The 16,861-nt window shown below is 31.3% G+C and overlaps 1 protein-coding gene across 1 annotated transcript in view; it reads right to left on the reverse strand.

The window, feature by feature from the left end:
• The window catches only part of LOC143232411 (uncharacterized), a 123,332-nt gene extending 107,932 nt beyond the window's left edge, over positions 1 to 15,400 (reverse strand). The window contains exon 1 of the mRNA XM_076467853.1: positions 15,070 to 15,400. Coding sequence (XP_076323968.1) covers positions 15,070 to 15,154 — 85 coding nt within the window. The 5' untranslated portion in view covers positions 15,155 to 15,400. The remainder of the gene's footprint in view (positions 1 to 15,069) is intronic.
• Between the last annotated feature and the right edge of the window lie 1,461 nt (positions 15,401 to 16,861).

A 16,861-nucleotide genomic window follows, 5' to 3' on the forward strand; every position in this document is an offset into this window, starting at 1 on the left:
AATAATAATTACATAGAAACATTTCTGTTGGAATAAAACACCAGTTATACATTAAGGACTCAGAAATCAGAGTTAATACTGTGCAGAGGGAGTACTGGTTGTAATTAATACTTATAATATAGAAACATTGGTGTGCGGATTAAACACAATTCATAAATTAAAAGCATTGATATCAGAGTAGACACAAATTATACACCAGACGCTCGGAGATGACAGTTAACCCTGCAGTTATACAGAAGGTGTACTGACTGAAATTAATATATAATAGTATATAAAAATACATGTACAGAGTAAACACGACTTACACGTTCTGGCTAGATATTAGTTGTTTATACGACTCCACGTAATTCCTTTTTAATTCTCCAGTATTTATTTCATGTATTTCATTAAATGTCACGGTATCCTTTTGATATTTTCGACTAAACTGTAGTTTCGAGATAAGACAAATTTAATGACCCTTTAAGCTCTTTGTTGTGTACAAAACTAATATACAGTAATAGGAATACTAATTATTTATTCGTCTAAATATTCTTCTCATATAAGCCTTGTAATGTCTTTTCTGTACATGGATTCAATTACAGTTATGAATTGTTTAGTACGCTGACATGCGTGTAACGCTTGGGATGTTCTCCCAGGTTTTCTTTGAGGCCACATTGTTGGTTTCCTGACAGCCAAACGAGCTCCTTATTTTATTATTCCTGTTTAAGTGTTCTTCCGGTTGGAAATCCGGCCAAAATGTTCCATAAGGCTGTTGCAAACAAGCAAAACTGTCAGCAGGTTCTGATAAAATGTTTTCGAGACATGTGACAATAGATCGTTATGAAAATCGATAAATGAAACAAATAAATGTAGCTTTTATTGTTGAGTCGGAAAAACAAATACAGGCAATATTATTCTATCACGTAAGTCCTGCTGCTAGTTCACCAGATAATGAAAACAAGGAATTTCAAAATGAAACAGAAATTCAACTTTTTTTTAGTAGTGAAAATTAACAATGAAAGAAAAATTATATTCAGAATACTGAAATAAATTTTTATCTAATGGTATTTCTTAGTTCCAGCACTTAAAATTACGAACAACTTTTAAACACGTTTTAAAGCGTATATGTATATATGACTGGACGAACCAAATTTTTTGTTCGTTTATAGTAAACACTATATAAGATTGTCGTTTTGTTTGTTTGCTGAATTTCGCGTAAAGCTACACGAGGTCTATCTGTGCTAGCCATCCCTAATTTTGCAGTGTAAGACTAGAGGGAAGGCAGCTAGTCATCGACACCTACCACCAGCTCTTGGGCTACTCTGAACATTATAACGCCCCCACGGCTGAAAGGACGAGCATCTTTGGTGTGACGGGGATTCGAATCCGCGACCCTCGGATTACAGGTCGAATGCCTTAACTACCAGGCCATGCCGGTCCCCAGTACATAAGAAATCATATCAAATGTTAAAAGTTAACGAAACAATGTTTCGTCTGTAAGTTATCATGACCAGACTATAGTATGTAAGAAGAAGGAATACTTATCCACTTTAGTTCTTATGACTGTGGAGTGTTGAAACAACTTATATTTTCTCAACACTGCTATCATTGTGTGCTATGTTAATAACACCTTGGTATATATCAAGCATAAGTATCAGCACACTTCTTTACTTAAATACTTCCTGTAACTGTTTAAATGACACGCTAATATTATATATATATATAATTTTACGTTATCAACACACTTCTGTAAACTGTGCACCTTTAAATAACACGTCGATATATATCATTATTAATAATTAACACTTTTTCCCTGAGCTTTATGTAATGTTTAATTAATCATAACATCACATACATCAGTCACAATTATCAACACATTTCTTGATCTCAACACGGAAAATCTGTTTTCAAAATGGACTGTATTTACGATAAATGTAATATCTATTTAGCAAATACAATGTATTTGTCAAAATCAAAAATATTTATGAACTCATGGAAAAACACCAACCCATCTAGTGACTAAATCGTATCCTTGAAAATACGATCCTTTATAACTGATATCAATTTGCTATTTTCCTAGATAGTTGAACAGGGTTCAGCCGTTTGGTAAGCATTCATATATCTCCAAATTTCACATACTATTATTGATAGAATTAGTTTTTTAAACCAATAAAGCAGTTACAGCCTCAAGCAATTATTTCTCCCTAAAGTTTGAGTTCGACCATTCTTCATATTCCTTATATTTATGGTACTAACTATTCTCACGTGTATTTTTTTTTTTAATTTTCCGATAATACTTCTTTATTTATAGCCTCTCATAGCCTTCTGTTCAAACCTTGCTTTTCGGTCTGTGCCTGCTAGTAATCTCATTACAGAGTTTTACAAAAATTCGATTGAGTCAGTCCGTTCTTATTTCTTCTTTGCATTGAATAAATGTTTTCAGCTTTGAAGTAATTAATAAATTAAATTTATATCTTTCAAATTTCGATTTAACTATGACTCCGTCGAATTTCTAGATCATCTATCACAGTTGACAGCAGAACGTTATAACGAAAAATTTTCTTCATGAAACTGGTCACAAAGTTGAGTGTTCGCGAATGTACTGTTTTCTCGAAATCCATGGAACTTTCTTTGTTTAAACATTATAATTCTGTTCTGTTCTTTACATTGTCACAATAGATTATGTAGTGGCAGTGTGCTTATCTCCTTTAAGGGTTAGTTTTATTATTTTTGTGGGAAGAAGTTCTAAGGTGGACTTCTCCCCAAAAATAGAGAATGACGTGGAAATATTGAAGATATAGTCAACATCACATTCGTTTAGACAGTAGTTTGTAATACCACTTGTATTGTAGGTTTCAGACATTCGTTGGTTATAGCATTTGTGGGTTTTAGACAATAGTTAGTAATACTACTTGTGTTGTAGGTTTTAGACATTAATTGGTTATAGCATTTGTGGGTTATAGACAGTATAACTTCTCTAATCACTAACCCAGCAATATTGAAATGCTTATTTTACATCTCATTATGTGTTTATATCGTCAAGTCTTTACATTCCAAATGCTTTCGTCTTTTTTCTTAAATTTTGTTTAGGTGTTCCAGTCTTTGGCATATCCGTTTATATTTAGAATTTGTCAAATACCACCATCAACTTCCATCTAAACACTGCTGTTACTATTTCGTGATTAAACAACATATCAGTTTACGTTTATAATTTGTCAAATACCACCATCAACTTCCATCTCAACACTATACTCTCACTGTACCCTGACTTGAACATCGCTCCGTTATTTATACGAAGTTGTTCAAACATCGACACTGTTTCCAATTATTCCCCGCTATCGTTGTTCATCTTTAAAATAACAATAAACTTGTTTAAACATGACTATTGACATGTCCTGCCTGAACAACTGCCGTCAAAATATGAAACCTATTTTTATTTCAGCTCTGCTGTTGCTACTAACATTTAAAACAACCTATCAATATGGATAAAAACCTTTTAATACATCATGGTCGTCAAAACGTTGAAACAAATCTTATCTTCGGAATTTTGCACTATTTAAAATGCACACACACATACACATATACGAACATTGCACCGTTTTAATGTCTGCCTAAAACATTGTTCTTCCCAGAAATGTAAAATATTTTCAATATCTAAGTGATCGTTTTTATTCTATTGAAAATTTGTCGTGAATATTGATTTGATTTTTATTCGTAATCAGTTCTATGATTTTTCTATGATGCAGATTTCTGTTTGGGTTATGAAGACTTCGTACTGCTATGTTATCAAATTATTTTGTTCTAAAAGTAAAGGAACTTAAAAATTACATAACGTTAAATGTTCTATCCTTAAGTTTTATAGACAATTTAACACTATACCTTTTCAGCTTTATCTTGAAAATGTAAATTTAAATCCGCATTTAAAACTTGTTTACTTTATTCTTCGAAGTATAGAGGCCTTCTAGATTCAGTTAACTACAGAAAACGCGTCACCTTCAAAATGTTCGTGCAAAACACAATATACTTTTCTTTTGATCGGTTGACTTGCTCTTCTCAACTCAGTCTCTTTAATTTCTAACTATTGAAATGAATCCAAATCAAATCATTCAGTAACTTTCCAGCAAAATGCAAAAGAATTATTTCTTTAACTGTAAAAAAAAACAAAAACTAATTTGGCTATTGAAGACGCAATAACAACTCCTGTTTATATCAATTTTAAAAATAATCTTAAATTTCTGTTTTTTTAAGCTTTCTTTTGTCTTTAGATAATGCCGATATTGTTCTTTGATACCCCTTACGTATATATTAGGGTTAACGTATAAGTTCTATACGTATTTCTATTCCTGCTTGTTTTCCTTCCTATGTCCGTCTTAGCTCTTCACAATAAACTATCCACTTTATTAAAAACAAGAATATTTAATTAACTTATAACATATTCAACACGTAGCAGTTAATTCCTAATATGGACGAAACAACTAATCAAGATGGATCCTTACTTTTCTGTATAAAACTAAAATTCGATGTTTTACTTTCGTCAAGTTCTAAGCTGAAATTCTGGTAATGGTTAATTTAGTGAAAAATGCAGAATGATAAAATGATACGGTCAATCCCACTATTCGTTGGTAAAAGAGTAGCCCAAGAGTTGGCGGTGGGTGGTGATGACTAGCTGCCTTCCCTCTAGTCTTACACTGCTAAATTAGGGACGGCTAGCGCAGATAGCCCTCGAGTAGCTTTGCGCCAAATTCAAAACAAACAAACTGTCCATGTGACATTACACTATATTTGCTCTCTGCTCGTTGCTAGTTACATTAGCCTAATAAAATATTTATAATCTTCCGATAGCATTCGTTAATTTATAAGTCTAATATAGACATACCACCACAATGTGCGGAAACCGGGTTTCGATACCCGTGATGGGCCCTATGTACAGCTTTGTGCTGAATTACAAATAGTTCGAGCAAATTTATTTCTTTTTTCAAATTTCATTACAATAATTCTGACGCATCTTCTTGGAATATTCATAAATTATAATCTATTTTTAGGTAGATTTTAAATGCCATGAGCTAATTTTTTCATCATGGCTGATTTCTTTATACAGATTATTAAGTTAATCTCCACATTCTCACTATAACATTTAATAGAATATCATTTCCCCAGTTGTATGCAAATAATTGTTACTTTCTCTCCAGAATATATGATAAAGTATGAATATTTTTCAGAGCACTTAATAAACTACCATTATTTGTCCCTAAGTTTTATACAAAACTTCCCACCCTTCCCTCTAAAATACTCGGTGAAATATCATACTTTCACGATTTTACCTTGGTGATCCTCCAACTAATTTTAGATTTGATTTGTTTTGAATTTCGCTAAAGCTACGCGAGGGCTATTTGAGCATGTTTGTGTAACGGGGATTTGAACCCGCGACCCTCAAGTTGCGAGTGGAGCCTCCTAACCAACTGGCCCCTGCTTTTATAATGTCACGATAATGTAATACATGCTCAGCATTTTCCAACTTACATAAACGCTTTTACAGCCGTTCATTATTCTCAGAGTTATTGATGGAACTGATTCTCATTTTACCTCTTAGTTTTTGTGCAACACTTACATATTCCTCAGTCTTATCCATTTTGAAAACATTCAAAAGCTCATTGAATCAACTTTCAAATATTCTCGAATAGAATGTTTTAGTAATGTTTTATTAAGTATGAATTCTAAAAAGGTGACTTTTATTAGCTGCGGCATCACAGCTCACAGAGTGACTTTTTTTTTTTTCAATTACAAATGTTTAGCTCATGGCTCCATCTCTTGATCGATTTTAGATCTAATTTCAGCCACAGCTACTGAAGGTTCCCTCTTGTGTTTTCTCCAATACATAAACAAATTCTGTCTAGTAATGTAAGTCATCCTAATTAAAACTCTATTGATAAAGAATATTAAGAACCTAAATGTAGATAATTGCATTTAAAAACACATACAATACCCACAAGCTATCACTGGTAACGAAACCCGGTAACGAAAATCATTATTGGAATGGTTGCTTAGAAATATATAACGGTAATAGGAGAGTGAATTGTAAGTTGGAATAATTCATAAAGTGGTTGATTTTTTACATTATTGTTATATAAAAATAATAATATTGTCTCCAATTTTTGTAATATACCTTTTATTTTAGAAAAAAATTAAATCAATTTGATCGATACCATAAATCAGTTAAAATCAGAATTTCTAACTTACTACATCATCGTCTAAGAATGATTTCTTTTTTAATTTAGACTTGTTGTTGCTCCTCAGTTTTTCATCATTTGTGGTTCAACTAATTTAAATTAAAACATAATCGGAATTAAATCCAGTATGTTAAACATACCAGAATAACCTTTCGTAAGTTAGATGGATCCTTATACCCTAAGGATGAAAAATTGCGACGAAACTTTGCATTAAGACAACAAATAATTTTAAGTATCTCATTTCCAGTAATATTTTCAATAAACCTAGTTTCTCGCAAATTGATAAAGCAAAAGTGACACATTGGAAATATTTTAGCAGACACCCTCTACTAGGCAAATTTAAAATTATTTCTATTATACTTTTATAAAAGGCTTTTTGTTTCGACAGTTTAGGATGTTATAAAAATGTAATGTTTCAGACACCGCTAAATAAGTGATATTTTAAATGCGAATTTAGTTTAAGATTTTCAAGCATTTCCAGTTTCGAACTCATGCAGATTAAAAAAAACAAAACATTGTGATCTAATTATAATTAACTTTCTTAAAAACAGTAATATCTTAAATTGCTATAACACTGGTTCGTTAAACATATTTATGTATTTATCAGTTCTTTCAAGATAACTTTAAACTATTTGTCATGAACATTTCACAATTTTTTTTTACCATTAATATTCTCTACATGTTATTTGTGATTATTTTGTTAATGGATATTACACCTTCTAAAGCAGTCCAGTAAACATTCCACATATCCAGGAAATATTTCACATATTCAGACAGTTTGGATAACGTTTCGTATTTCTAGGCTGTTCAGGTAATATTTTACATTTGGAAAAATTCGATGAAATCATTTACCTGTCTAGACTACATAGGTAAAGTTTCACAAGTCTAGACTGTTTAGATAATATTTTACTTGTTTAGATGTTAGGGTATTACTTCATCCTGAGTCCCTGCAGATAACGTTTCGTTTCCCTATAGAGTGTCTTTGTTAAGAGGCCCAAGAAATATTTTATCCTTTTACTCTTTAGGCAACATCTAACAATTTTTAATCTTCTAAAGTTTTTCATGTAATATTCCAGATGTCTAGGTTGTCGGGCTAATATTTCTTCCATTAAGAGCTCATAATATTTTCCTGCCTAAAATCTTATTATTGGTATAGGTGTTCTTGTAGCATTTCGCATGGCTAAAATGTTGAAGTGAAACTTCATTTTATGAGGTCTTCCAGGTAATATTTAACACTTATAGGTTGTCCAGGAAACTTTTGCATCTTAAGATAGTTTAAATTGCAGAAATGTTATCACTATTGCAAATGCAACTTCTCTAATATGTCAGTCCATTTTCTCAGATGTTCAAGCTTCATACTGTTTCATTTAATTCTTTGAATAATATCTTACCTTGATAAAATACTCGGTTAAAACACCTTTGTTTAAAATTATTCAGGTGACTTTGGATATCTCTGGATTGTCCACTTTACAGCTCATCGTATCTCTAAACTTTAAATCCTCTTTCTTATCTATTGTTCAATTTATACATTCCTGTCTCTGAAGATTGTTCAGTTTAAGCACTTTCTCTCTGTAAAGTGTAAAGCAAAATCCGTAATAGCTACTCATTTATTTATGTTATTTAGCCAACATCTTTTAACTTAGCGCGATTTAGATAATACCTTATTTATCTAAAGTGTAGAGAAACAACCAATTTTTATAGATTTTGTTGTATATCTAGTTTTATCTAATTCGACTGATCACCTAGATTTTCAAACAGTATCTCATAGTTCTAGAATGTTTATTTGTCGTCTGAAAGTTCTAGACCAAACAGCTAATATTCCAGTATGTGTCTCCAGCTTTGAACCGTTTAGTTATTTCTTTGCTCTGAGCTTTTATGATTTGTTTGTTTTAGATCAAAGCCATTTGGGGCAGGGAATCGAATCCTGGATTTTAGACTTGTAAGTTCGTAAATTGGTCGCTTATCTACCGGAAGACAAACCGTTATGTTAACAGTATTTCTCTTTAAGATTTATGATTAACACATGATGTTTTTAGATTATTTTGTTTCAATTTTTATCTTTTCAGAACCGATCAGTTAATTCAATATCTGTTTAGAATAATATTCTTAAATTTTTTCGTTCTAGGTTGTTCATTTGCTAAACACGTGTTCTAAAACTATTCATCTAATATTTCACTTCCCATTGAACGTTCAATCAGTAAAAGTTACTCTAAACTGTCAAGAAACATTTCGCGTTTTGAAACCATCCTGCTAAAATGCCATAGCTGTATTTTGTTCAGCCAGTATTTAACTATCTCCAATAATTCAGCTAATACGGATCGGTGGTTAGGGCGCTCGACTTGCAATCTATAGGGCGTGGGATAGAATCTCGTCATTGAACTTGCTCGCACTTTCAGCCGTCGGGACATTGTAAAGTGATAATCAGTCCCACTATTCGTAGGTAAAGAATAGTGCCAGAGATGAGTGTGGGTATTTTGCTAAGTTGGCTTCTCTCTAGTCTATCACTCTATAAGAGACGGCTAGCACAATTAGCCAGTCTTTAGTCTGTTCCATAATATTTCATTTCTCTAGATTGTTAATTTAATATATGTTACTTAAATAGTTGTGGTAAAAGTTCACTTTATTAGTCTATTCCCTGACATTCCATTTTTATAAACTATTTATTTAACATATAAGTATCCTAAATAATTCAACTAACATTTTGCATCTTTAATATATTCCCCAGTAATTATTTTCTCTGGATTTCCTATTTAATAAATAAGCTTCTTAAATTGTTTCCTAAGATTTCATTTTTATAAAGTGTTTATTTAAAGTACATCATTTTTATAAAGTGTTGATTTGATGTACAATTCCTGTGTCTAGATTCTTGAACACTCAGCTGCAGTAAACAATTATTTTATATTCTTTTCTAACATTTTATGTTTTAGATTATTCAGTTAATGTACAACCTTAAATTGTTCATGAAAGATTTATGTTTTAGACTGTTCAAATAGCAGATTGTTTGTTTGTTTATTGTTGAGCACATTTAGCCCACCACGATTATCGAAACCTGGATTTTAGTGTTTTAAGCTTATAAACTTGTCGCTGACTAGGGTCGTTTAGTTAATGAATAAGTATCTTAAATAGTTCACTAAATTTTCATGTTTACATACTGTTCATTTAGTGAGTGAATATATTAAATAGGTCACTAAACTTTCATGTTTATATACTGTTTATTTAGAAAATTAATATATTAAATAGTTTACTAAACTTTCAGTTTATATATTGTTTATTTAGTAAAGGAATATCTTAAATTGTTCACTAAACTTTCATGTTTGCATACTGTTCATTTAGTAAATGAATATCTTAAATAATTAACTAAACTTTCATGTTTGCATACTGTTCATTTAGTAAATGAATATCTATAGTTCACTAAACTTTCATGTTTATATATTGTTTATTTAGTAAATGAATATCTTAAATAGTTCACTAAACTTTTATGTTTATATATTGTTTATTTAGAAAATGAATATCTTAAATAATTCATTAAACTTTCATGTTTGCATAGTGTTCATTTAGTAAATGAATATATTAAATAGTTCACTAAACTTCATTTTTAGACTGTTCAATAAGCTGGTTGGTTGTTTATTGTTAAACACAATGATTATTTGTGCTGTGAACTACCACCAGTATTGAAACTCGGTTTTAGCCTTAAGACTTGCCGATAAGTCACTGGAGGGTGTTCAGTTAGTAAGTAAGTAACTTAGATTATCACTATACTTAATGTTTGTAGACTGTTCGATTAGTAAGTAAGTTTCTTAGATTGGCCACTATACTTCATCTTTTAAGATTGTTCGGTTAGTAAATAAGTATCTTAGACTACCACTATACTTAATATTTTTAGATTGTTAAGTTAATAAATATAAATATCTTAGATTATCACTATATTTCATGTTTTTAGACTGTTCAGTTAGTAAATAAGTATCTTAGATTACACTATACTTCATGTTTTTAATTTGTTTAGTTGGTAAATTGTTTCCTAAGATTTCATTTTTATAAAGTGTTGATTTAATGTACAATTCCTGTGTCTAGATTCTTGAACACTTAGTACGTGAATATATTTTCAGTAGTAAAAATATTTTATTAGCATTAAAATTCGCTAAGTCTTCTTGAAAGTGTGAAGATTAATAATAATAATAATAAGTAACGATATACATTTTGCCAATGTATATATCTGATATCTCTACGATAGAATAAACAAGCTAGTATTTTATATCTTTGAACTGTTGTGTTAACACTATATATATATATATATTTAGACTGTTCAGATGGTCAATTAACATCTTAAACCACGATGTTATAGTCTTTACACAACAAAGTATAGACTCTACGGTTAGCAAGTTTGTATCTTAATCTACTTAATTAACATTTTTATTTATTAGATTGTATAGTTAACGTTCCTTTCCTCCGGAGTGTTCAACTGTCATATCGCATTCTTAGATTGGTGAACTTGCATCGTATCTCACTGATTCTTGTGTTTATAAAAACTTTCTATGGAGATAAATAATTGGGAGTTTTTACCTCTCAGGTAAACGGTTTTCTTCATATTTAGTGTATATCGTACATAAGTACAAGTTACTCCAATCACAAATTATTTTTAAAAGTCTTTTATAGTTTAGTAGCTTATTTCTTAAGACATGCCAGACTCAGTACTGAGATATTATTGTCACTTTGAACATTTTTATTCTCTACTTGTTTTTATTAATTCGGTAATAGTTACTTTAGTTCAGCCATAAATCTGAAAACTAAAAACGCTTATAAAGCAAAGACAAAACATGTTTCGATACCAGTGATGGGCACATCACAGATAACCCATCGTGTAGGTTTGCGCATGACAACAAACAAATCGTTTTTCAACATTTCAAAGAAGCTATCAGTTTTATAAATCCAAATTTCTAGATGAAATATTAATTTATATATTTTTATGAAAGAGTAGCCATTTATCAACAAACATTTACCAAAAATACTATCCGTATAAATATTGTGGCACGTATTTGAAAAGTGCCGATAACCTTCACGATAGTCATGTTACACTGCAATGTATGAAAACATTTATAATATCTTATCAATGATCACGTATGGGATTAAATTCTATTCAATAAAAACACTTGTATTCTTCACAACTGGCTATTTAATGCTCAGAAGTTAAACCCGAAAGAAGCACATGTTCCATCATTATGTATAACTGTTTATCCTTTTAACAGAAGCATCGAACGTGTTCGAGTCTTTTCCTGACGTGCTTACTCGCAGTGCTTTGAAAATTACAGTCTTTATGCCACGCGAAAGACATCGTTTACAGTTATCTTAGTAAATATCTGTTATAGCTTTTACATCTGTGGTGTTTGTACAATGTAGTCCACTTTTGTTTTTATACCAATCAATAATTCATCTCACACCGATAGGCATTGTGATGTTTATCAACATCATTGCTAACATAAACCCACTGTTTTCAGGATTACTATACTTAATATTGCAGTATTGTACGCTATGGAGCTAAAGTGTGCACTGTGATCAATAACAGACCTAATACAATGTTTACTGTGATTCTAGATAAAAGCTCTCTTAATCACATTACTTAGAGGGCCTGCATTTTTTCTCTTTTTTTTAAGAGATTATTTTTAGATCAATTTCTAACAGACTTAAACAATCTCTCTGGAAATGGAATGTACGGTTATGTCTCGTATTTTCTCTTGATAGCTGAAGGTAGCAGATACACTCGAACATCTAAAGCGAGTTTAAAATCTTGTTGTCATTTTTTATTATCTACAGTAAATAAATGCATGCTACATACACACACATATATATAAATAGGGTAACTGTTTACATTTACTTCCATTTTTTAATAACTTGTTAACACAAACTGTCTTCTGTGGTTTTGAGGACATTTCAGAACGTGTAGTTTGGTTTACTATATTTCATAGCGTAACGCCCTCTATCCATGAGTCAAAGTAAAAAATGCATCTTTTGTACGTATTTATTTCTCAAAATCAAATGACACATAACCGCTCTTAATTTTATGGGTTCCATTAACAACGAAGTAATTGGAACTTATTTATAACAATCATAACGTGTAGCAAGTGCTGGCGAAACTAAACTCGTGGTTACTTGAATAGACTTTTCATAATAAACAGCTATAGCTCTTCAGTTATATTAGTTTTATAAACGAAGCTAATTAGTGTTATAGAACCAAAGCAGTTAGAGTCCCCTTCACTTATATCTACCAGTATAGTTGCCTTCCTCTGATAATTAAACATCTCTCATTAAATAGGCAGCCTAACAGTAATCTAGAATGACTTTTCCTATGCACTATGAACGCTATATCGGAAATATTCCTCTAAAATAAAAACATCATCATTAGAAGTATACATCGAGAAATCATTGTTTTTTTTTATTGTAACAAAACTAACTTTATGTAGTTTATCTCTCCGTGTAAGAGACGTATGCTCGTAATAAGCTTATAAATTACGTGTACGTTTCTATTATATTTAAAGCATGACAACGTCGATACTAAACGTTTCATTACGTAAATGCATGATTAAATCGGCTAAAATATATCTTCTATCACAATTACTTTTTATCTACATTTTTTGTATCTATCTTCTGAACAATGACAAAATAATTAAAGTTTCTCATAACGCACTCGGTTAATATACTCGGAAAAGAAAACATTTACTAAACACAAAATTATTATTCATCTCCAATATCTATTTTGAATGAACATTTATTCTTGTTTTTGTTTTGTTTTACGTATTGCAGTATTTCACTTCATTTATTTTCCTGCAGATGGTAATGGAGTCCAAAGATTTTCACATCTGATTGATCTACAAAGAAAATTATATTCTCTTCATATTTCTCTCTATTTATACGTACGTAGTATACTTGTTATTACTGTTAGCAATTAGCATGATGATTATAACTTGATATTTTAGACGTAACCTAACCTCTCGTCAGCATTAGTTTATTCACATTTTTAGCCAATCAGCAAATACAAATAGAGATATGCATGCATTAATTAATTGTATAATACGTTTTAATTGCTGGAGACAGTATTGTCACGAAAATTGGATTTTGTTTTTACATTTTGTTATTATTTTTCCTATCATTATCTCCATAGGTGGAAAAAGTGGGAAGTGTAAATTTTAATATGATGTAAAAAAAATGCACTTTCTTACAAATTCTGTTTTCAAAGATACGTAACAACCGTACACCATTTATTACAACCATAACAACCATACAGCGTTTATTATTTTTCATATGTTTACACTCAGAAAATAAAAACAATTGAAACAAAAATACCGCACGTCTCCATTCAGCTAAAAAGGAACAGTGCATTGGTTGAAACAATACATTTATAAGTTACACGTAATTTCAAACCACGTACTGTTTGTATAAAAATTCACTCGTTTTATACGCCTTAAATGGTTAAAAATGAAACAGTGGTGAAAATATGTTAATAAAAATGGGAACTGTCAGCTAGGCTGAACCTTTTCAATAAATCACCAGTTTAAGTTCATATTTTAATAGCAGAGTTTAGTTGACGAAATGAATATTTAAGAACGTCGAAGAAAATATAAATAAATTTACTTTTCCTATGAAAAAAAGAAAATACACACATCTTCATATATATTGCTGATTTTGACATGTGTTTGTGAAAATGAGATGAGACCCACAATCGTTGTTAAATGCAGTAACACCCACACTTTGTTTAATATGCTTTAAATATATATATACAGCTAACGCACATCACATGAACACGTCTTAGATATTTATCGCTTCGAAACGAGTAATTTACTAAAATTTGATGTTTTGTCTTTTACTAGTTCCACAAAAAGGAATGAGCAGTAATTTTTTTTCACAGGTAAGAGCAGGTAATAAGTTAAATTACTCATTAAAACTCAGTACCGAAACAAGAAATGGATCACATAATTAAATACTGACATCTTATAATAAAACAGCACAGATTATTTCGCAATACAACATTATTTCAACTCTTCTGCGTTTTTAGAACAAAACTCATTCTCTACTTAACTTTTTAACGTTTTTCAATGCTTGAATACTATGCAGACAAGATAAGAAAAACAGCAACCAGGAATTAGTTTCCAATTATATTTTACTTATCTTTAACGAAACTGTAGTAACTATAAATGAAGGAAGAAACTTGGAATCCAATCAGTAAAAATAGTAACAAACTTTAAATAATATAAATAATAAACTTTATATCTGAGTACCTTTGCTAAGAGGCTGACGTAAAGATAATAGACTTGTTATAGATTAAATGAATCTATCTATGATGTATACAGTAGAATCTCTAATGTTTCTTTATTTGCGCATAGATTAATTAGCACAAAGTGTGTGTGTTTTGTTTACAGCACAGTCACATCGGGCTATCTGCTAAGTCCACCGTGAGGAATCGAACCCCTTATTTAAGGGTTGTAAATCCGTAGCCTTACCGCTGTACCAGCTAGGCACTTCTTAGCACACCAAGTAAAGCTATTTCTCTACTAGTCACCCTGCAAGCTCGTGACGCTAAATACTGTTTTACTGGACTTACTTTTTCAATCACGTTGATTTAGTTTCGTATCTGTCTTTATGGCCACGTTTTGTTCTGTATGATAAATAATTTAATGCTGTGTACTTTTTAAATGCCGAATTTAAGTTTTGTTGGTTAAGCTAATAACTATCTTTAAAAACTTTTGAAGTTAAAGATTTATTTATAGGAAGGATTTCTATTTGGATCGTAGCTATTCGTTCTTTCTCATATCAAGAGCAGCCGCACGGTCCTCTGCGTGGAAGACAACTAACTCGTCATGTTGAGTTGACTTACCTTGGACAAAGGTGCTAGGACGGGGGGTACCGTAGGTTGGGAAATGTTCCGCAGCTCGGGTAGCCATTCCTGCTGTAAGGTCCATTTTCAGCTATGGTGACAGCGGCAGACCTCCTCAGATGTTACGAACTTGTCGAACTGGGCTATTAGGCAAGATAGCTTGCAAAGGTGGCGGGCTTCACTGTGCGCGAATTCCGGGGACCGCGGGTATCTCAGCAGGTTGTTCCGTCTCTGAGTCAACGACGTTTTTTAAAGTGTTCGTGTTTTAGTATTCACAGTAGCAAATTATAGTTATATAGATGCCCCTGAAAAACTCGTTGTTGAACTGTGAATAAATACCTAATCTACTCATGTTTTTTAAACGTGTTTTCTGGGAGAAACAAGGGGATGCATGAGCTAGGGGTTGAGCTTTGTTATAAGTAATATTATCGTAAATAGGCTTAACCCTATCGTGAAGGGACAGTGGATGAGATTAGAAATCAACCAATGAAATTCTGGCATCACTTACTATCTGAGACTTCAGTCTACAAGCTAAGAGTGACCGCAAATAGCCCCGCCCCATTACCATATTAGGCAGTATGTTGCAGACGTGAGGCCGGATTAAGCTTGCCTACTCTAAATCTTCATGGATGAACACCGAAAGATACAAAATAATGATGCTTAGACTTGAGCTTTTACCTCATATATTCTAATTACTTTATTACAGAATATTATATTCTTCTTTTTTTTTAACCACTAATGGGAGACTTGCAGCTTTATTAAAACTTTCTCAACCAATAAACTGTTAATAAAAAGTAATACGTTAATAGTTCTAATTTATTAGAAACAAAATACCAAATGTTGTAGTTAATTTATCATATTTTGCCCAACGAACAGACGAAGTAGCGTTCCTATATTTTAGTTTAATTAAAAACGTCGTGTAACATACTTTACCAGAATAACGTTTATAGCCCAATAAAGGAAAATTAAGACTTTTTAAGCGCCATCTTCTGCTACTATTCTTTATTAAGGTTTTTGTATGTACTTTTTATTCATAGTTCCAATTACGATAATATTGGGTATTCGAGTAGAATTATTTACCAAGCTGTTCGGTAAATTACTGTTCTCTCTATGGAGAACATTTGTTCTGGAGGAAATGCACTTTAATATACTTAATTAAATTAACATAAAATCATGCACTCGTTGCTTAGGTATTTTGCTAAATTAGGATGATGACATATTGTACTAAATCAGCCTGACATCTCACAAAGTACTGATTAGGTATTTTACTAAATAGGGTTGACAGCTTATAATGTTTTGTTTAAACATCTTAATAAATAAGCATGATATCTTACAAAACTTTCTTGAGTTATTTAATCCCCAAGTGGCTCAGCGGTATGTCTGTGGACTTAAACCCTAAAAAGCGGGTTTCGATACCCGTGGAGGATAGAGCAGGGTAACCCATTATGACGCTTTATGCTTAATTCAACATAATAACACGTTTACTTATTCAATTAAATTAGTATGAGATTATGTAAACCTTTGTTTAAATTTTTTACGAAATTAGTTTGACATCTTACAAAGCATTGTTTATATATTCTACTATATTAGCATGATGCTACACAAACCTTTGTATACATATTCTACTAAACTAGATTAACATCATGCACAACCTTACATCATAATAAGATAATTCATAGTTGTAATGAACACTCGGAATTGTAAACTGAAGTTTGTGAATGTATTTCATGGCTAAGCAAATATAAATGTTAACAAAAAAACCGAATTGCTAAGGGGATCTAAAACATGTTGA

Source organism: Tachypleus tridentatus, chromosome 11, assembly GCF_004210375.1.
Source record: "Tachypleus tridentatus isolate NWPU-2018 chromosome 11, ASM421037v1, whole genome shotgun sequence".
Lineage (NCBI taxonomy): Eukaryota > Metazoa > Arthropoda > Merostomata > Xiphosura > Limulidae > Tachypleus > Tachypleus tridentatus.